Genomic DNA, 22,699 nt, shown 5'->3' on the forward strand with positions numbered 1-22,699 from the left:
GTATACAACACAACTGTCACTTCCCCCACCCCTTACAGAGGGGGGAGGAATTGTACAGATTGATGGCCACAGGTAGAAAGGACCTCCTGTGGTTCTCTGTGGAGCATTTAATGTTAATAAGTCATCTGTCCAGCCAACACACTGTCATCAGGATTGAGAGGATTGACCCTCCTGATCAGTTTGATCAGCCTGTTCATGTCTGACACCTTCATGTTGCTGCCACAGCAGACCACAGCATAGAAGATGACACTGGAACCACAGACTCATAGCACATCCTCAGCATGGTGCTGCAGACCTTAAAGGACCTGAGCCTCCTTAGAAAGTACATCCGGCTCTGAGCCTTTTTATACAGTGCTGCTGAGTTCTTAGCCTAGGAGACAGTGGAGAGGAAAAACTTACTTTAGAGGAAGAAACCTCTAGCAGAACCAGGCTCACTGGTTGGGGTGAGTGGAAAGACGAAAGAGATACGAACAGCAGGCAACAAAGACAACAACAAGCAGAAAAGAAATTTGGCTGGTCAACTGGACTCTGGAGATGTACAGCTCCAAGGAGGAGGATACCCGAGGAGAGAACAGAGAGAGGGAGACAGAGAGGAGGAAACACAACTACAGGAGAGAGAAGACACAAAGTTAATGATGTGCAATGGTGGACTTGCATTGATACAGGAGAAAGGAGAGAGGAGAGGAGCTCAGTTTATCAGTAGAGTTCCCCCAGCAGACTAACCTATAGCAGTAGAACTAAGAGATGGTTCAGAGTCACCTGATCCTAAAGGCTCTGCCTCCCATTCTACATTTGGAAACTCTAGGAACCACAAGTAAACCTGCAGTCTGAGAACGGAGAGTTCTGCTGGGAAAATATGGAACTATGAGGTCTTTAAGATAAGATGGAGCCTGATTATTAAGTGATTTATAAGTGAGGAGAAGAATTTTAAATTCAATTCTGGATTTTACAGGGAGCCAATGGAGAGAAGCTAACGTTGGAGAAATATGATCTCTCTTACTAATTCTACTAGTACTACTAATTCTCTGGCTGCAGCATTTTGGATTAACTGATTAAATATAGCTGGGTATCATCTGCATAGCAAGTTAAATTTACTGAGTAGAGTATTCTCTAATAATATTGACTAAGGGGGACATATATAAAGAGTAAAAAGCACAGATCCCTGTGGAACTCCATAGCTAACCTTGCTGTGCATTGAAGACTCATCATTAACATGTACAAACTGAAATCTATCTGATAGATACGATTTAAACCATTCTAGTGCTGTTCCTTTGATTCCAATGACATGTTCCAGTCTGTGTAATAACATGTTGTGATCTATAGTGTCGAATGCAGCACTAAGATCTAATATGACGAGTATAGAGAGTAGTCCACTGTCTGATGCTAATAGAAGATCATTAGTGACCTTTACCAGTGCTGTTTCTGTACTATGATGTACTCTAAATCCTGACTGGAAATCTTCATACAAGTTATTACTGCACAGGTGGTCGTATAATTGCTTAGAAACGAAGTCATTATGAGTACAGAAGTTGAAGATTCACACAATTGTATCAAAATAAAACAGCTTTTTAAATCCAGGTAACACCTTTATATTCAGCGTATGAAACACATGAAAGACTGAGGCTTCAGCACGGTCCACCGATAAAACAATTGATCCATCATTACTGAAGGCCCAGCGACTCCTGCATTTTCCTCCTGTATGCTGAAAAAGGTCAGACACTCACCCCTGTACAATCCTGCCCAACTACACCAAAAAGTTTCCCTGAGGTAGGTGATAACTTCAAAACAATTTAACCACTGCAGAGAAGGAAAAGGAGACTGTCCAAAGCGTAGAACTCAGTGTTCCAGGAATCTAAGTGTATTCAGTCCCACAGGCTTCTTGGCCTTGTCCTACCAGTAGTCCTCCGGCCTCTTCTTCCTGAATCTCTCACTAAAACAGAATAACTCAAATCAGCAGGCTAATCTGTCACTGTCCTTTCCACTGAAATCAGAAAAACACACACAAACAAGGACATAAACTATGTGAAACCAAATACAACTAAGAAGTGCTGAGGACCATATAGAAAACACACAAGCATGCAGTTAAACAAGTCAAACATACATGAAACTAACGTTCTAAGAAACAAAAGAGAAACAGCTCTAACCTTGCAGTATCTAACCCTGCACCACTTTTTAAAAGGTGGATAACTTCAAAACCATTGAATCACTGCAGAGAAGGAAAAGGAGACTGAAGCGTTTCTCCCTCCTTCCTCCAACACCCAGCTGAAGTGGAGCTAAGTCCTCTTTTAATTTACTCTGGCTGCCTGTCGATGTCTTTCTTTACCATCTGTTTACTCGTGCCTCAGCCCATCTTTCTGAGCTGCTATGTGTGCACTTCCCCTCGTGGTTGCTCAGGTCAGCTGACCAGCTTCTTCTGTATGTGCCAAAGACGGAAGCTCAGGGGAGACGGGGCATTTGCTGTTGCAGACCCTAAGTTGTGGAATGCATTGCCTCTGCAAGTTAGACAGGCCTCCTCACTGACTGTTTTTAAATCAAAGCTTAAAACTCATTTCTTCTCCTTGGCTTTTGCGCCAGTATGAGCATTTGGCTTTAACATTTTTATTGTATTTTATTCCTTTTAGTTCTTTTACGTTTTCAATTTTATTTAAATGTTTTGTTGGTAATTTTTATTGTGATTGCACTTTTTATTATGTTCTATTTTTTTATTTTAAATTGTTAACAGCACTTTGGTCAGTCTGCTGTTTTAAAGGTGCTTTATAAATAAAGTTGACTTGACTAAAAGATGAACTCAAAACCTAATAAAATCGACTGAGGAGTTTATCGGTTCAAAGCAGCGTTCAGGTGCAAATGTAGTTTCATGTTTGACAGAGAACAACTTTTATTATCTGAAAGATCAATTTAAATGTAATGAAATTAAACAAAACTATTTAAAATGACAATTATAATATTAAAAGCTACCAAATAAAAACTAAAATCAAAGAAAAACAGAGTCCCCAAATGTCCAAAGCGTAGAACTCAGTGTTCCAGGAATCTAAGTGTATTCAGTCCCACAGGCTTCTTGGCCTTGTCCTACCAGTAGTCCTCCGGCCTCTTCTTCCTGAATCTCTAATTCAAGAAGAAGAGGTCTAAGGCTAATCTGTCACTGTCCTTTCCACTGAAATCTGAAAAACACACACAAACAAGGACATAAACTATGTGAAACCAAATACAACTAAGAAGTGCTGAGGACCATATAGAAAACACACAAGCATGCAGTTAAACAAGTCCAACATACATGAAACTAACGTTCTAAGAAACAAAAGAGAAACAGCTCTAACCTTGCAGTATCTAACCCTGCACCACTTTTTAAAAGGTGGATAACTTCAAAACCATTGAATCACTGCAGAGAAGGAAAAGGAGACTGAAGCGTTTCTCCCTCCTTCCTCCAACACCCAGCTGAAGTGGAGCTAAGTCCTCTTTTAATCTACTCGGGCTGTCTGTCGATGTCTTTCTTTACCATCTGTTTCCTCGTGTCTCAGCCACTGGTCGACTGCACCTTCTTGTCAAAGTTCAGTCTTTCTGTGTTCAGGCCGTGGTTTCAGTTCAGGCTCTCTGGATGGTCACGTATCAGCCGTAGACTGTTCCTGCAGTAGCGTCTCTCCATTCAGCTGACAAACACTCGTCTTCTATTCAAACCACAACCTCAGTCTTCCGTGCCTTTTGAATCGCCACATATCAGCTGTAGACTGATGTGTCTACTGTAGTCCTTCCTCCTCGGCTCACTTAGCTCATGGACACTTATATTCACAAACCCCCGGCCTTTGTCTGTGCTTGTCTCCCACTTCTCTCTTCCTCCTCTGTCTTAATTGCTTGGCAGGTACATTAGCCCACTGAGCTGTCTGCTGCTACTAATCATTGCTTAACTCCACCAGGTGTCTCTACAGGTTAATGTCAACTCTGTGAAAATTAAAGGAAGCCCTCTGACACCCACAGTGCCACCGCCAAGCCTGGACCTCATATATGCAGCTGTACCATGGCACCGTGACACTCCCCCCAACCCAAAGTGTTCTAGTCTCTAGAACTACTGTAGGTCAACAGGGCCATCTCTTAGGCCCATGGTAAGTTGGTCCTGTAGCAGATCGCAGCCCACTCCCAACCCTGTGGAGTCCTTCTGCTTTAACCTGTCAGACAGTGCCAAAAAGTTTCCCTGAGGTAAGTGTTGACTTAAAAGATGAACTCAAAACCTAATAAAATCGACTGAGGAGTTTATGGACCCAAAGCAGCGTTCAGGTGCAAATGTAGTTTCATGTTTGACAGAGAACAACTTTTATTATGTGAAAGATCAATTTAAATGTAATGAAATTAAACAAAACCATTTAAAATGACAATTATAATATTAAAAGCTACCAAATAAAAACTAAAATCAAAGAAAAACAGAGTCCCCAAATGTCCAAAGCGTAGAACTCAGTGTTCCAGGAATCTAAGTGTATTCAGTCCCACAGGCTTCTTGGCCTTGTCCTACCAGTTTTTTTTCCAGGTTCTCTCACTAAAAACAGAATAACTCAAATCAGCAGGCTAATCTGTCACTGTCCTTTCCACTGAAATCAGAAAAACACACACAAACAAGGACATAAACTATGTGAAACCAAATACAACTAAGAAGTGCTGAGGACCATATAGAAAACACACAAGCATGCAGTTAAACAAGTCCAACATACATGAAACTAACGTTCTAAGAAACAAAAGAGAAACAGCTCTAACCTTGCAGTATCTAACCCTGCAGCACTTTTTAAAAGGTGGATAACTTCAAAACCATTGAATCACTGCAGAGAAGGAAAAGGAGACTGAAGCGTTTCTCCCTCCTTCCTCCAACACCCAGCTGAAGTGGAGCTAAGTCCTCTTTTAATCTACTCAGAAATAACTTTGTTAAACCCAGTTCCACCAGGAAGTGCTGTGGGCTAAATAGAAAACATACAAGCATGCAGTTAAACAAGTCAAACATACATGAAACTAAAGTATCAGTTCTAAGAAACAAAAGAGAAACAGCTCTAACCTTGGAATAACTAATTCTGCATAAGGTTTTCATAAGAACAACCTGCAAAAGGTTGTTCACCTTTAAATAAGGTGGAACAAACAACACTGTCAGCAGCAGCTCCTCACACTGTTCCCACCACATGAACAGACATCTGCTGAACACTCAGCATCAGTTTTACCAAAGCTTTTATTAGAATTACTTTATAAATATAGTCATCAATATAGTATTTTCCCACTAATACCTATAACTATAATTCTTCTCTCTCTTTGAATTGGCCTCCCTCTCTGTCTCCCCCTCACCCCCATTGATAAAGTACTGTAACATGTAGATTTGTTTTTTAGAGACATTCTTCTCTGTTCCTGGTCTATCTGATGTGTATCAGCCTTATTATTAAAATGCTGAAATCTGTCATATGTATATTAATAAAGTGTAAAAACAGGCATCATGGTTCATATTTCCAGTTGTTACTCAGGACGCTCTCCTTCATGTGGTGTCATGGCCAGTTTGTCTTTTCTAAGGTCTATTAATAAACATGAAGCACATGTAGATTTGTTCTTTAGAAAATCTGTTTTTGTCACATACTGATTCACATTAGTTGATAACCTGCAAAATCCACTTTAACTCTTCCATGTGTTTATAATCAATACCTTTAATTCATCACAATGTGAGTTTAGTCTGGTCGACAAACTGTCAGTACTGCAACAGACCATACATGACACCCAGTATTTACCACTGACAGAGGTTCATGCAGTTCTAATCACTCAGGTGAGGTATTAGTACTTGATCTGCACCATATTAACAGTAGATAGTTACTTATCATAAACACCTGGAACAACTCAGCATTTCAAGTAACAAGTGTTCAGCGCTGCCGGTGGTTTATTGTTGACATCATATAGTGTAAAACGAACCATCAGCTTCCTCTAAGTCATGTCCTCGGGGAAATCTCAGAGAGATGTTTTACTTTCAGTTTTTCTCATAGTTTGTCTGTCACGCCATCTTTACGTCACCTGATCTCTATAAAGGGATGAGGACTGAGAGGATTTGCAGTGAGGCAGCCACATCTGTACAGAAGAAGCCGAGCATAGAAAATACTTAACAGGTGAGTCTCACCAACATTTTCATACTTTCATGTGTTACTGACTTAATTCTAACAGAAACTGTTTTATTTTGTGATATTTCATCTTTAAATCCCGATGACTCTGACTTATGGAGAAGAGGTTTTATTACGTTGACTGTATGTCCATGTTTTACAGAGAAACAAATGTAATTTGATGTATTTATGTAATTTTATTATATCTTATGTTCATATAAGAGAAAAGTGTTCAAACATGCAGTATTAATAGTAAGTTTGTTTTAAACCATGGATACTTCAGACATTATGTCTAAACATACAACTTACAGTATTAAAAAACTAGGTAAAAGTCAGTGAAGTACTTTTTAAGCTCTAACTGTCTGGTGGTGGTTTTCCTGCTACTTTCACTTCATGACACAGTGATTCAGTGCTCAACATGTTTCACTCTCGTAGCCCTGAAAGACCCAAATCATTTCCTCAGTTTCTTTTACTGTTATTAAATTTCAACATTTAACTTGATTTTAAACATTTAAGTTAATTTTTAAATGTAATAAACTGATCACGAGTTTTGCCAAAATGTCCTATGAGTTAGATACTTTTACATAAACAAGGTCTGTTGACTCTTCTTCTACTGAAGAGATGTGAATAGTAACTTGTTTTTCCAGTAATAGGTAATTATGGCAATTTGTCTTTTCAAGTTCACCTAAAGCCAAGGTAAAATCTCTCCAGTGTATTTATTCTAAAGAGTTTTTATAACTATGTCAGCATTTGTCATAACCTAAAATGTAAAGTTATTCATACATTATATCATATTATATGAAATGTCCAAACTCTTCAGAAACATCCTTTTAAAATGATATTTTATTCCTACTTGTTTCTTATTTGGCAGCAGATGCATTAGTAGGTAAAATAGTTTAACAGCAGTTTAACATGTTGGTTTTATGTCACTAACTCTGTAACGTGTGAATCTCTCACTAAAAACAGAGTAACTCAAATCAGCAGGTTAATCTGTTGCTGCCCTTTTCACTGAAATCAGAAAAACACGTAGAAACAAGGAATTTAACAGTAAAACTAAAAATGTTGATCATTTTTTGCTGCTGTTGCAAACACACAACCTACATTACCTACCTATCTTACATGAGAACAGTCTCTGGTGTTAAAGGGGCCTCCACAACAAAATGTCAACGACATATCCAGTTTTACTTTTTTTATTGTTCCTTGAACATGGACATTGCTGTATGGTGTTGATACCTTTTTACAATGATCTTGATGCTTTTTCTTGGATTTGGATCCAAAATAAAAATATATTTTTGAGTTCACTGGCTCCAACCTGGAGAACTAATTGTTAAAATAAATCATTTTTAGTCTGAGTCACTGAATAAACCTGGTGAAGAACACTGACAATGATGTGTCAGTTATTAGAAAAGACAAATTACAGTAAAACAGTAGAATGTGAGTCTCTATTAGGTGTAGAGGAGACAAGTGATTGAACATTATCTGTAATTCTAATCAGATTGACAAGGAAAGACTTTAATTGATTAAGGGTCAAGGGGAAGTGTACAGCTAAAACAGAGGTGAGATATTTTCCTAACTCTTTGTCATCAGTAAACCTTTTTTTTATAAATAATACAACATTACCTACTGTATATCACCCTCGGACTAGACTCAACTGACAATGGGAAATATTTTAAGAGCTTTACTTTTATTATTTACTATAGTACAAATGAAATACTTAATTTTAGTTTGTCTTCTTTTATTCTATTCTATTTTTGCATTCTGAATTGGTGTAAAATTGGTGTAAATCTGTATATTCTCCTGTGTTCTTAGTTTGGTAAAGTGAATGAACCTGATCACTCACATAAGAATGATGACAGCACAACAGTAGGAGGTGAGTCTCAAATCAAAGAACAGCAGCTGCAACCAGTGAGAAATATAGTTCATAGATCATTTATAAAAACAGACTTTTCTAAAGGTTTTTTTTTCTCTGAGAGCATTTAAATATCAGCTCTATGAGAATGAACCATGTTTAATATCTGACTTTAGAGTCTAACCATTCAACAAGAGAAAGTGGTGTTACAGAGGTCAGCAGTGAAAGCAGCAGAAACATCAGTGATGGCTCCGTGGAGAACAGAGATACAGTGGAGACATCAAGTCTAACATCTCAGACTGTTTCAACAGAGGAACAACAATGTGAGGAAACAATAAAATGCCTCCTGTTTTTGTTTTCTTTATTTCCAAGGTACAGTGAAACATACAGACGTGGACAAAATTATTGGCACCCTTCTATTAAAGAAAGAAAAACCTGCAAAGGTCACTGAAATAACTTGAAACTGACAAAAGAAATAATAAATAAAAATGAACTGATGAAAATCAGACTTTTACTCAGGTCGCTAAAAAACTAACTAATAACGAACTAATAAAACAGGTCTGAACAAAAATGATAGCACCCTTAACTTAATATTTTGTTGAACAACCTTTTGAAGCAATCAAACGATTTCTGTAGCCGTTAATGAGACTTCTGCACCTGTCAACAGGTATTTTGTTTTGCTCCTTGTGAGCAAACTGCTCCAGCTGTCTCAGACTGCATGTTTCAGCTCTTTTCTATTCCACAGATGTTCAATGTGATTTAGATCAGGACTCATAAAAGGCCACTTTAAAATAGTCCAGTGATTTGTTCTGAGCCATTCTTGGGTGTTTTCAGCTGTGTTTTGAACTACTATTTAGTCCACTTTGGCTTAATCAGTGACTGATGGTCTGACCTGACTCCGATGGACCTTGATCCTGGATTTCACCTCTAATCTCAATGGAAGTTGTTCTAGGTTCTCAAGTTAACATTTGTATTTTCTGTCTCTTCAATTTGTCATCAGTTTTCCTCTTATGGCCACGTTAGTTTTCTGTGGTCCACGTTCAGTGTGGTTCACACCATCATACCAAAGAGCACAGTGACTACTTTTCCCCTTTAAATAGGTAGACTGACTGATTACAAGTGTAAAGAAACCTGTGATGCTAATTAAAGGACACACTTTAGTTTAACATGTCTCCATGGTCAAATTACTATGTTGATGTTTGATCTGTCTGTTGTTTCCCTCTGCAGCAGATGAAGTGAAAGAGAGTTCAGCTACAACACAGGTAAATAGGACATCTTCTCATCCTCAGTACTGAATGTCCTCCAGTAGATTTTTACCACCAACCTTAACTCAGTCAGACTGTTTCTTATTCATTTTACAACATCAGCTACATCACAGCTTTAGATTTAACTGAAGATATGAGATGTTTCCATTTTTTTTTTTTTTTTTTTGCAGTTATTTAAACCTGTGTCTCCTTCACTCTTTATTTGTAATAAAGAGTTGGAAATATATAAATATTTATGTTTATAAAAAACACTTGTTTGCATTATGCTTACATTTGTAGGTGTTGATCTTTCTGATATCTAACACTTGCATTCACTCAGCCAATTAGGCTTTTGCGGAAAAGGCAATATGGACTCTTAGGTTTAGGTTTCTTAACCTTGAAAACATTCTGATTTTTTTCAGCAAGCCACAATGGAGCCAGGGGTTGTTCCAGAGAATGTAGACGAGTTGGGAGAAGAGGAGTTCAGGACCTTAAAATTCTATCTGAAGGAAACTGACACCATCAAAGGAAATAAAGGCATCCCACAGAGTGATTTGGAGGCAAACCGCATGGACACAATGCAACTCATGACACGTGTCTATAAAGCCAATGAAGTTCCAGTGATAACAAAAGAAGATTTGATGAGGATCAACAGAATTGAACTAGTCCTGGTCTACGGTTCAGAACTAACAGGTCAGTGCCACCAAGTCTTATAATACATACAAATGTGTACAGTACATAGTTTTACTTATGCTAGCTCTAACCTGTCCTGTAGCTATAAGCTCTAAGAAGCTACTTTATAGTTATAACACTTAGCTCATATAGCAGCATGTTCAAAATGAGAACATTAGCACGATGATGGTCTGAATATAATATATATTATCTATCTATGTTTAATGAGTTGACATCTTAACATTTGCTCGTTACTGAAGACCAGTGTTGTAGAGATCAAGTGTTTTAATCCCTAGTTTTCTACAACTGTGTTTTCACAATGAAATATGTCTTTATTATATGACTCAATGCCAACTAAACTGTGTAATAAATTATTTGTATCAGATTTTAACATTTTGCAAAAAGATTTTTTTAATTTAATGGATCTTTTTAATGGATAACATGTAGACCACCAGTCCAACATTTGGACACATCATGTTGAATTATCATATTGTTCATGTCTCATTATTCTAAAGATCAGCTCTCCTTTTATATTAATAAACTGTCATTAGCAAACACAACACTGGAACACAGTAGGAATTTTGCTGATGATATTCTTCTGTACATTTATGTAAATATTTATTTTAAAAAACTGCTGTTTTCAGCTACAAAACCCATTTACAGTATGAACAATGTCTACAATGTGTTTCTGATTAATCCGATCTTAAAACTAAGAAACTTATGAAAGTTCATCATGTTTGGACTGTTGAGATGTGAATATACAGATTCACACCAAGAGAAAATAAAAAAGACAAACTAAAATAAACTTTTCTTTCTAAAACATGTTCATTTCCACTCTGTGACCAAACATTGGACTGGTAGTGTATGTAAAGAATCAAGGGACCAAACAGTGATTTTCAAGGTTCTTTATTGTCATTTCAATTCAATACATTTTTGTAGAGAGTTAAATGAAACAATGTTCCTCTGGGGTCACGGTGATACAACGATGACAAAAAAACAAAACAACACATTTACACAAATATACAGTCTTATAGAGATTAAGGTGCAAGACCTGTTAGCAACTTCAAATAGTGCAGCAGCAGACAAAGAAAGCCAAAGAGAGCCAGATTATTTAGATGGAAAATATAAATTAACAAAAAAAAAAAGTCCCTCCAACCTGAGAAACATGCTTATAAATTTAGATCTCATCCCTTAAAAGACTCCAACTGTCCTTCAGCCAAACCAGGTCTTCATCAGTGTAGTACTTTGTACTTTGTACTTGGTGTAATTGTACTTAAATGATGCTCCACATTCAACCACCCAGTAACATCTGTAGCAGGTACATCAGGAACATGAATTCATCAAGGTTCTTTATGTCGCAGCCTGTGTAGGAAAGTTTACAGACACTGAGAACATTCATTATTTAAATTCACTAGAAAACAAAGTTCTTCTGTTTACAGATAATGAAACATCAGAATTAACAAAACCAACTGAACGTCATTACACTTATTGTCTTAGTGTAAGAAAATGGTCTCTCAAAAACAAACAGAATGATGATCTGATCAGAAACACGTTGTGTTATGTTTGATCTGTCTGTTGTTCCACTCTGCAGCAGATGAAGTGAAGGAGAGTTCAGCTACAACACAGGTAAATAGGACATCTTTTCATCCTCAGTACTAAATGTCATCCAGCAGATTTTTACCACCAACCTTAAGTCAGTCTGTTTCTTATTCATTTTACAACATCAGCTCCATCACAGCTGTAGATTTATCTGAAGATATGAGATGTTTCCATTTTTATGGTCCAGGTTAGACAAACTGTGGCTCCAAGAACCTCCTAGTTTTACACTGGATGAATCAACATAAACAGAGTTTACTGTCTTCTCACTAAAGTATAAACCTGTCTACATTAAGTTTCCATCCATCCTCTTCTGCTTGTCCGTGGCTGGGTCGCAGGGATTCCTTGTCTGCCCTAGACACCTCCTCTAGTTTAGGCCAGCCGAGAGACATAGTCGTCCAACGTGTCCCGGGTCTTCCTTGGGGCCTCCTCCTGGGCAGATGTTACTGACCCGTAAATCAAGAGCTGAGCCAAAGGGCGAAGCTCCTTCTTCACCACGACAGACGCGTACATTAACGTCATTACTGCTGCTAATGCGGCACAAGACCCCGTGACCAAGAACTCAAGATACTTAAACTCCTCCACTTGAGGCAGGATCTCTCCTCCAACCTGGAGAGAGCAAGCCACCTCTTTCTGGTTGAGAACCATGGCCTCAGACTTGAAGGTGCTGATTCTCATCCCAGCCACTTCACATTTGATTACAAACCGCCCAAGTACACACTCAAGGTCCTGGTCTGATATAGCCAACAGGACAATATCATCTGCAAAAAGCAGGGTGGAAATCCTGTGGTCCCCAAACCTGACTCCCTCCGGCCCCTGTGTACCTAGAAATTCTGTCCATGAAAATAGAGAAGGGAGAGAAGAGAGAAGTCCAACATGCACTGGGAACAGGTCTGACTTATTGCTGGCAAAGTAAATCAAACTCCTGCTCCAGTCATACAAGGACTGGACAGCCCCCAACAGAGGGCCCCAGACCACTTACTACCATAACACCCTCCACAGAATACCACGAGGGACACAGGTTGTCTTCTACAAATCCACAAGGCAAATGAGGAAAACAAATTGTTTTTCCTGAATCCAAGGTTCAACTATCGACGAATCTCATCCACCTGTGATGCCTTGCCACCGAGAAGCTTACTGACTACCTCAGTGACTACAGCCAGGGTGATGGACAAATTCCCCTGAGTCATCGTGCTCTGCTTCCCGCAGGGTTGAAGAAATCCTTGAAATTTTCCTTCTGCTGTCCGACAATGTCCCTAGTCAAGGTCAGCAGCTCCCCACCCCACTGTGTTGGCAGACCACTGCTTCTCTTTCCTGAGGCGCCGAATGGTTTACCAGAATGTTTTACCAGACCGATAGTCCTCCATGGCCTCGTCAAACTCCTCCCAGTTCAGAGTTTTTGACTCTGAAACCGCCTGGCCTGCAGTGTGCTTAGCCTGCTAATACTTACCCCTGCCTCAAGAGTCCCACAAGACTCTTTCTGCAGCTTGATGGCGTCCCTTAATTCTGGTGTTCACCACCTCTCAACACCGGCAACTCCTGAGTAGAAGAGGGTCCAACCTCTCTCAAGGAGTTGGGTTCCAGAGCCCAAGCTGATTTTAATCAGGTTCAAATACCTACTACCTCAAGCAGGGTGTAGCAAGATCTCCTTACACTTACCCCGTCTTTGCCTTGTACTTATACTACAACTGTAAGTTGCATTGGAATTACTAAAATGTGATAATGTCCTATGTTAAGTTTCTTGGGTTTTTTCATGGGTTGTTTTACTGCTAATTATGTTTACATTAATAATCTCATCTGTCCTGACCTGATGAACTAAAGGTTAAATGAAATCTCCTGTTTTCTTAGTGTAATAAGGTAAATGAACATGATGATGTTGAACACTTACATAAGAATGATGACAGCACAGTAGGAGGTGAGTCTAAAACTAAATCTATAAAACCATCTTTATCCAGTGAGAAACTAAACATTTTAACCTTATTTAATCTACAATTCCAGGACCAGGATGGACAATATCGATCAAGAACATGATTGTTCTAATCATGTCCATAAGTTTGACATGGATGTCCAGCATATGCAGCTCTTTTTGGAAAGGTCTGTTATTACTATTAGCTATATAATCTTTAAAACCATCTGTAACCAATGAGAAACTAAAAATTTTAACCCTTTATTCATTCTACAACCCCAGGACCAGGATGGACAATATCGATCAAGAACATGATTGTTCTAATCACGTCCATAAGTTTGAGATGGTTGTCCAACATGTTCACTTTTCTTTGGAAAGGTCTGTTATTACTATTAGCTATCTAATCTATAAAACCATCTGTAAACATCTGAGAAACTAAACATTTTAACAATTTGTTCATTCTACAATCCCAGGACCAGGATGGAAAATATTGGTCAAGAACATGATTGTCCTAAATATGTACATAGGTTTGACACTGATGTCCAACATGTTCACTTTTCTTTGGAAAGGTCTGTTATTAATATTAGCTATCTAATCTATAAAACCATTTCTAACCAATGAGAAACTAAACATTTTAACCCTTTATTCATTTCACAGTCCCAGGACCAGGATGGACAATATCTCTCAAGAACATGATTGTTCTAATCACGTCCATAAGTTTGAGATGGTTGTCCAAAATATGCATCTCTCCTTGGAAAGGTCTGTTATTACTATTAGCTATCTAATCCATAAAACCATCTGTAACCAATGAGAAACTAAACATTTTAACCCTTTATTCATTGTTCAATCCTAGCACCAGGATGGACAATATCTCTCAAGAACATGATTGTTCTAATCACGTCCATAAGTTTGAGATGGTTGTCCAACATATACAGCTCTCCTTGGAAAGGTCTGTTATTACTATTAGCTATCTAATCTATAAAACCATTTCTAACCAATGAGAAACTAAACATTTTAACCCTTTATTCATTCTACAGTCCCAGGACCAGGATGGACAATATCTATCAAGAACATGATTGTTCTAATCACGTCCATAAGTTTGAGATGGTTGTCCAACATATACAGCTCTCCTTGGAAAGGTCTGTTATTACTATTAGCTATCTAATCTATAAAACCATCTGTAACCAATGAGAAACTAAACATTTTAACCCTTTATTCATTCTTCAATCCCAGGACCAGGATGGACAATATCTCTCAAGAACATGATTGTTCTAATCACGTCCATAAGTTTGAGATGGTTGTCCATCATATTCACTTTTCTTTGGAAAGGTCTGTTATTACTATTAGCTATCTAATCTATAAAACCAACTGTAACCAATAAGAAACTAAAGATTTGAAACTGTTTCATTCTACAGTCTAATCTATAATACCCGTTGAAAACAGTGAGGAATGTGTCAGTTGGTATTATTGAAATGTATTTATTTAAATTTACAGTCAAACTTTCAATATTCAAAATCACAAAAACAAACAAAACCAAATGTAGTGATTCAGTAGCACACTCATCAGTCATTGTTCATTGTTGTCCTGTAGCTGCCACAAAGATGGATATGATTGGAGGAAAGGATCAGGTAAGGAACTCTTTTTTTTTTAAGATCTCAAGGACTTTTTACTTTATCACACTGTACAACACATTAACATATGCTACATGTTTACTGACTTAAGATTGAAGAGATCAACACAAAGAACCAACGGTCAAGAGAAACTGAAACACTGTTCAATAGACTTCATCTTCAAGACAAATTTCCACAGAAGTTGTCTCCTGCAGATTTTCTTCAAATATGTTCAACTTTGAAACAGGATCATGAAACGTCAGAGAAAGATCTAGCTCATAGTTTTCTGCAGAGGTTGATGATGTTAGACTACAGAGCCAGATATATTCCTGTCAAACAAGACAATGCAGAACCTGTTCCACTGTTTCACATTATTGACACAGAAGACCATGATGTGCATCCGATGGACGTTCAGATGGCAGTATTTCACTGCTCAGACAGTTTCCTTAAGCAGAACATGATTACAAAGCTGTGGCAGTGTCAGTACGCCTTACCTTTGCTTGTCCCTGACCCAGTCTCCAAGGATATTGAGTTTCCTCTATGGACATTCAGACAAATAATTAAAACATGGAAGATAAATCAAACCAAAGACAGTTCAATCACTGTCACCATGAAGAGTATGCCCATCTACAAAGCTCAGACTCCCATGGTGTCATTTTTCCGCCTGGGTTCACTGTCAGTGTCTAAATCTCAGCTGATGAACACTTTGATCAACGACCGTCACAGCACCTTCTTCCACAGAAACTGTCCAGGTAGCACCAAATCTCGCCTTTTGATGGATGGTGTGGCAGAGATTGCCTGGTACTGTCCTGCTGGAAAACCCAATGATGCCTTCACTGACTGCGTGGCCTTCTGTAATTTTCATGGTGATGCTCTATTGTTTGAACAGCAGCGTGACGTACTGATTGAAGAATCTTCCATCAATATTGTTTTTGTACCAACTCTGGAAAAAAGCCACAGTAGTACTAGAGTCATCACAGCCCTTTACAAATGTGAAACACCTCTCATTGTCCTAGTCACTGATGATAGTGATTGTCGTGCAGTTCAGATGGAAAAAGGAATATATAGAATGGGTGTGAAAGACAGAAACCAGCCAGATGTTTCTGCAGAACTGAAGGAAATCATTGTAAAGATTTTGTCTGGACCACATAAAACCTTCCAGCTTGAAGCCATGGCTGGCATCTCTGGAATCAGAGTGGATGAAAATGATGAAGTCTGTCTAGACAGGAAATCTGCTGCAGTGAAAATAGTGAATTTGTTTCAGGGGATGGACGTGTCAAAGATCAAAGACACATTTCTCCCTTGTCAAGGCAAACTGTGGCACGACTGGTGCAGAATAAATAAAGAACTGTATCAGCTCAAAGGAGACATTGAGAAGGAGAAATGTAAAAAGAAACAGGAGATGATGAAAATAAGACAAGATCAATGCACAGCTTCCTGTAGTGAACTGATGAAGTTGTTCATTGAAAGTCTCTCATCATTACCATCAACAGACAAAGAGTATTTCCTGAAATGCACCCAGATCCTAATAGATGCTCTATCTACATATGATCTCACATTCAATCCTAAAAAGTTATGATGAAAAGTGGTCTGAGGTCAGGTCTCTGAAGAGGAAACATGACAAATCTGATCTGTTAAAAAACAAACAAACTGATCTTGAAGAAATATCAAAGAAACTCCAATCAGCAACCTTTGGCTTGGAGCACATCTTTAGAGAAATGGGACAGATCTATGAAGCCCATAAATCTCTGCAGAAACAGCCAGAGAAGGTTCAGACTGACTGGTCTAAATACCCTGAGCTGGCTGCACAACTGATGATATCAGGACACCCGATGGAGCTGATGGATGGTGATGCAGGTCATGTACCTTTAACATGGATCTCTAGTCTTTTAGATGAAGTCATCAGGAAACTGGGCGACCAGAGAGTTTTTGTGTTGTCAGTTTTGGGCGTACAAAGCAGTGGAAAGTCAACAATGCTGAACGCCATGTTTGGATTGCAGTTTGCAGTGAGTGCTGGCAGGTGCACCAAGGGCGCCTTCATGCAGCTGGTCAAAGTGTCAGAGGAGATGAAGAAAGACTTTCAGTTTGACTATATTCTAGTGGTGGACACTGAAGGACTGCGTGCTCTGGAGTTGGCCGGTAACACCACTGTTCACCACGACAATGAACTGGCAACATTTGTTGTTGGTCTGGGAAACATGACATTGATCAACATCTTTGGAGAGAATCCAGCTGACATGCAGGATGTCCTGCAGATCGTTGTTCAGGCTTTTATGAGGATTAAGAAAGTGAAACTTTCTCCAAGTTGTGTGTTTGTTCACCAGAATGTTACAGATGTTGCAGCTGCAGAGAAAAACATGGACGGAAAGAGACGCCTGCAAGAAAAACTGGACCAGATGGCTCAACTAGCAGCTAAAGAGGAGGGTTGTGACGCTGAGTGTTTCAGTGACATCATTGCATTTGATGTTCAGAAAGATGTGAAATACTTTGCCCAACTGTGGGAGGGAAGTCCACCTATGGCTCCTCCAAATCCAGGTTACAGTGAGAGTGTCCAAGATCTGAAGAACTTCATCCTCTCTAAAGCCTCCCAGTCTGCTGGGGTTACTCTCTCACAGTTCAAAGGTAAAATCCAGGACCTGTGGAATGCCCTGATGAATAAACACTTTGTTTTCAGCTTCAAAAACACACTGGGAATCTCAGTGTACAGAAAACTTGAGGTCCGGTATCGGAACTGGACCCGGATCCTGAGAACCAACATGTTGACCATTGAAATCGAACTTTATACCAAAATAGAAAATCAACAACTTGAGAAGGTCGAGCTCAATGATCTTTTTAAAGAAATGAGCAAAACATATGAAGGAATCCAAAAAGATATGACGACGTACTTTGATGATGACAAAGATAAAGAAATGTTGATCCAGTGGCGAGGACAGTTTGAAACTAAAATCAAGGAGTTTCATGAAGAACTGGTGAGAGGAGTGAAAAGAAAACTGGATGAAGTTCTCCAGCAGAAGAAAGCTCGCAAAAAGCTTGATGACCAGAAAACAGAGTTTGAGAACAAGCTGCTAGAAAAGAGCAAAGAACTCGCTCAGAAGTTAAAAGACAAGAACAAAGATGAAGAGGAACTTGAAAAGCTGTTCAACTCAGTTTTGGGTGACTTGGTTAGTGAATTAACTGCAGATATTAAACCTACTGAGGACATCAACTTGGAAGATGATTAGGTCAACATCCTTGAAGCGCTTGGTTTCGAATGGAAACTGATACTTGACAGGAAGGAAGAGGGCACCTACAAGAAAATTGCAGATTTGAGGGATTATAGTGATTATGTAAGTAAACAGGGAACCTCTCCGTTTATTCATAAGCAACCACTTCTGATCAATGACTTCATTGACGATGTTGAGAAACAGTCCATGGACACATTCAAAAGCAAACCTGTAGCTACAAGAGGCTACAGTCCAACTTATTTACAAGAAGTGGCCAAAAATGTCAAAGATAAAGTGACAGAATTTGAATCAGAGAGGAAATGTACTCTGAAGAAAGAGTTTACTGTTGATCTCTTATTGTTCATATTTGACAGAGCAGGAAGTTGGTTTTTAAAGTCCATCAAAAAATTCAATATGAAGAATTATCCACAGATGTTTTATTATTATTCCAACATTTTCAGAAGCTTCTGCAGAGGAAGTTCATCTGCTGTTGTTCTTGGAGAACTGATCTGTGAAAAACTGAAGGTTTCCACTGTTGAGGCTGTTTATAACAAGACCGCCATTGATCTGGCTGGAGAGATGAGGTGCAGTTTCCCAGCATTCAGTGGGAACAGGCTGAACTTGGAGAAACACGTGTTGAAGTCACTGGCAGAGAAAGAGAACTTTAGTGGTTTCATGAACTACATCCAACATCCAAGGAAACATGTGGAGAGTTTTATAAAAGAGGAAGTAAAGAAATACATCTTCACAGAACACAAAGATAAAACTCTGAATATACAGAAGAAAAATGTTGAAGACATTAAAGAACTTGTGATTCGAGCTTTATTTACAGCAACAGAGAAAGTCAAAGTCCAGAGAGGAGACACAGACATGTGGCTGAAGGAATTCTCCAGTTTACTAAAAGACAAGATGGCATTTGATACCATCTGTTCTCAAAACTTCAGTGACATCAATGATTTTGAGTTTCTTAAGAAAGAGGTAGAGAAAGGTCTGGTGTCCATCGTTACAGAGACGAGCAGCTTCTCACTGGAGAAGATGAAGGAATTCAGGCTGCAGCCTGATCAAATCCTCATTGATCAGCTGTGTACGTGCTGCTGGGTACAGTGTCCGTTCTGTGGAGCTGTTTGTACCAATACTCTGGAAAATCATGATGGAGATCACAGTGTTCCTTTTCATCGATCCACTGCAGTTAATGGATGGCACTATATAGGAACAGTGGATTTTGTTGTTGAGTTCTGCACAACACAAGTTGCAAGTAGTAAAAGTTTTCACCCTCGTCACGACTCAGATGAGGTCATTCCTCATAAACAGTACCGAACTGCTGGATCAGACTATGCTAACTGGAGAATTACTCCTGATGGATCTAACCTATCTTACTGGAAATGGTTCGTGTGTCAGTTTCAGAAGCAGCTGGAGGATTACTATGATCTAAAGTTCCAGGGCAGAGGAGAAATTCCCAGTGAATGGAAAACATACTCTAAAGAAGATGCTATTAAAAGTCTGGATGAAATGTACAATCTGTGAATCTCCAAAAAAAACCACAGCTGAAAATCATGATACATGTTTTATATAGTTATTCATGAATCAAACTTGTATAAAATGACATTCACAGACTTTGATTGTATCATTAGAAAAACATAGAAACTTATTTCTATGAGAGTAAAGGAGAACTCAGTTTGTTTCATCTTTGTTGTTGTTTCCTTTCATTTTCAAAGGAGGGATGATTTTTTTTTTAATTCAAACTAAATACATTAAAGGTAAAACATTGAAATTTAATGGTTCTGGAAGAAGTTGTAAAAGTAATTTTTTTATTTTTACCTGTTTTTTTATTTTTACCTGTTTAACTAATTTTTAAATAATCAGTTTTCAAATGATGGAGTGTTTGTTTTATTTTCTGTTTCTCTGTATTTAAATTATTATTAATCTAATGTTAAGGAACATTTAAAACATACCTGATGAATGATGCTTTATGTTTCTAAAGTTCAGTATGTGATGTGTTCAGCTGTATTATGTTAATCTCAGTTCAATCAGCCTGTTTTTAATCGTCTCATGAGCTTTATTGTTTTAATTAAAATCATGTTTATCTCAACAACACTGAAATTATTTTTCATCTTAATGGGATTAATGTAAGTCCTATAAACAAACTACTGTATAAAAGGAGTTAATGATATTAGAAAGTCATAAATTTAGTGACATCACTGGGGTTAATTTTCATGTTATTATTAATCATAATCAGATTTAATAAAAATATCTATACTTCATCTATTGAAAGACTGATTTTTCTTTTTGTTTCTAAAATGACAAAGTCTCAATTTACTCCTTTAGGACCTGATGTGGACCGCAGTCCATTTAAACGTATTAATGTATATTTTCACTACTTTTTTCACAGTATCATTAGATATAAAGTACGTACGCTGTAAAATGGGAAAGGTTTCAGCAACATGTAGAGTTTGGTGATTTAACTTAATTATCTAAGTTCAGATTTTGAGTTCAGAATTTTGTTTCTATTAGAGTTCAAATTTTAAAAAAAAAGGTTTTGTGTCTAAAACATTTATTTTAAACAAATGAGCTCAATTTTCTATTCAATTAAATTTTATTTGTATAGCGGCAAATCACAACAGAAGTCATCTCAAGGCACTTAAGTTACGTAAAGTATAAGTCCTAACAAAGCATTGGGCAGCTCAACTGGATTCTGGAAATATACATCTTAGGAGGAAACACAACTACAGGAGAGAGAAGACACAAAGTTAATTAAGTTAAGCTTGATAGCTAAAGGATCTGCCTCCCATTCTACATCTGGAAAGTCTAGGAACCACAAGTAAACCTGCAGTCTGAGAACTGAGAGTTCTGCTTGGAAAATATGGAACTATGAGGTCTTTAAGATAAGATGGAGCCTGATTATTAAGGGATTTATAAGTGAGGAGAAGAATTTTAAATTCAATTCTAGATTTAACAGGGAGCCAATGGAGAGAAGCTAACGTTGGAGAAATATGATCTCTCTTGCTAATTCCAGTCAGAACTCTGGCTGCAGCATTTTGGATTAACTGGAGGCTTTTTAAGGAGTTATTGGGACAAACTATTAATAATGAATTACAATAGTCCAGTCTGGAAGTAACTCGCCCCAACCCAGCAGATGGCCGCCCACCATGAACCTGGTTCTGCTGGAGGTTTCTTCCTCTAAAGGGAGTTTTTCCTCTCCACTGTTGCCTAAAGCTTGCTCAAATGGGATTGTTGGGTTTTCTGTATCATTTTTTGTATAATTATACTCTGTAAGGTCTTAAACCTTAAACACTGTAAAGTGCCTTGAGATAACTTCTGTTGTGAATTGGTGCTATACAAATAAAACTGAATTAAATTGAAATGAACTAGTTTTTCAGCATCACTTTAGGACAGGATGCTCCTAATTTTAACAATGTTTCTCTGGTGGAAAAAGGCAGTTCTAGAGATTTATTTAATTGTATGAAGTAAAGAGATATCCTGGTCAAAGATAACTCTGAGATTTCTTACAGTGTTACTTGAGGCCCATACTAAGTCATCTATGCTAAGAATGTGGTTAGACATAGTGTCTTTGAGATTTGTAGGTCCAAACAAAATAACCTCTGTCGTGTCTGAATTTAGAAGATGGAATCTTTGTCTCCCTCTCTCTGTACTTTTCTTGGGGATTGTTGGGTTTTCTATATCATTTTTTAAATTAATTACACTCTGTAATGTCTTAAACCTTAAATAATAATCATAATTAAATACTTTAGAAAAGTGGACAGTGAGTTTTTAATCCAGAATGAACAGACTCCTTTCTGTTCATATTACCACTGGGAGCACTAAACCAGTGTCTGATATGTTCAGAAACTGTGGCTCTTATTAAAAGAGTCAATGTCAAACGACATTATGAGACAAAACACAAAGGTTTTGAACACACATACCCACTGAAATCTGAAGTGCGATAACAGAAAGTTGCTAGTCTCAGAGCCCAGTATGACCAGTCCACCAGGATCTTGAGCCACATGCTCAGTCTGATGTTACATAATAATAAATTTGTCAAAAGGTTTTTGAATTGTACTGAATTAATTTGATTTGACAGTCAAGTATTGATTACATGCAGGCTACTTAATAATATATCACAGTAAATAGTTAGACATTATATCTTCAGCTAAACAGCATAGCAACTGTGATCACTGAGGTATTTGGTTATAAGATCAACACAAGCCATAAGGTGCAGTATCCTCCATGCAAACTGAGGTTAGAGGCTAAGGTCAAGGCAAAACGGAGAGAAGTTAGCCAACTATCAGAACTACAGAAAGGCATCATGAAGAAGAACCAGGTACGTAAGAAGTACAGTAACATGACCATACCTGAGGCCTTGGAGACTGCCAAGCGAAGGCTCACAGCCCTGGCTACCTGGCTGAAGAGATACACCAGAGAGAAGTTGAGACCAGGAGAATAAACAGCTGTTCTCCACTGAGCCGTCCAAGGTGTACTCACAGTGGCAGGGTAATAACATGAGAGCAGACCCACCAA

At 38.2% G+C, this 22,699-nt stretch overlaps 1 protein-coding gene across 1 annotated transcript in view; it reads left to right on the forward strand.

Annotated features, from left to right (window-relative positions):
* The window catches only part of LOC113154155 (interferon-induced very large GTPase 1-like), a 49,412-nt gene extending 29,523 nt beyond the window's left edge, over positions 1 to 19,889 (forward strand). Inside the window, 12 exon segments of the mRNA XM_033326086.1 lie at positions 9,620 to 9,890; positions 11,461 to 11,495; positions 13,314 to 13,380; positions 13,464 to 13,559; positions 13,845 to 13,940; positions 14,029 to 14,130; positions 14,225 to 14,320; positions 14,409 to 14,510; positions 14,605 to 14,700; positions 14,962 to 14,999; positions 15,094 to 16,539; positions 16,541 to 19,889. Coding sequence (XP_033181977.1) covers positions 9,620 to 9,890; positions 11,461 to 11,495; positions 13,314 to 13,380; positions 13,464 to 13,559; positions 13,845 to 13,940; positions 14,029 to 14,130; positions 14,225 to 14,320; positions 14,409 to 14,510; positions 14,605 to 14,700; positions 14,962 to 14,999; positions 15,094 to 16,539; positions 16,541 to 19,708 — 5,613 coding nt within the window. The 3' untranslated portion in view covers positions 19,709 to 19,889.
* The last annotated feature ends 2,810 nt before the right edge of the window (positions 19,890 to 22,699 follow it).

This window comes from Anabas testudineus, chromosome 8, assembly GCF_900324465.2.
Source record: "Anabas testudineus chromosome 8, fAnaTes1.2, whole genome shotgun sequence".
Taxonomy (NCBI): Eukaryota; Metazoa; Chordata; class Actinopteri; order Anabantiformes; family Anabantidae; genus Anabas; species Anabas testudineus.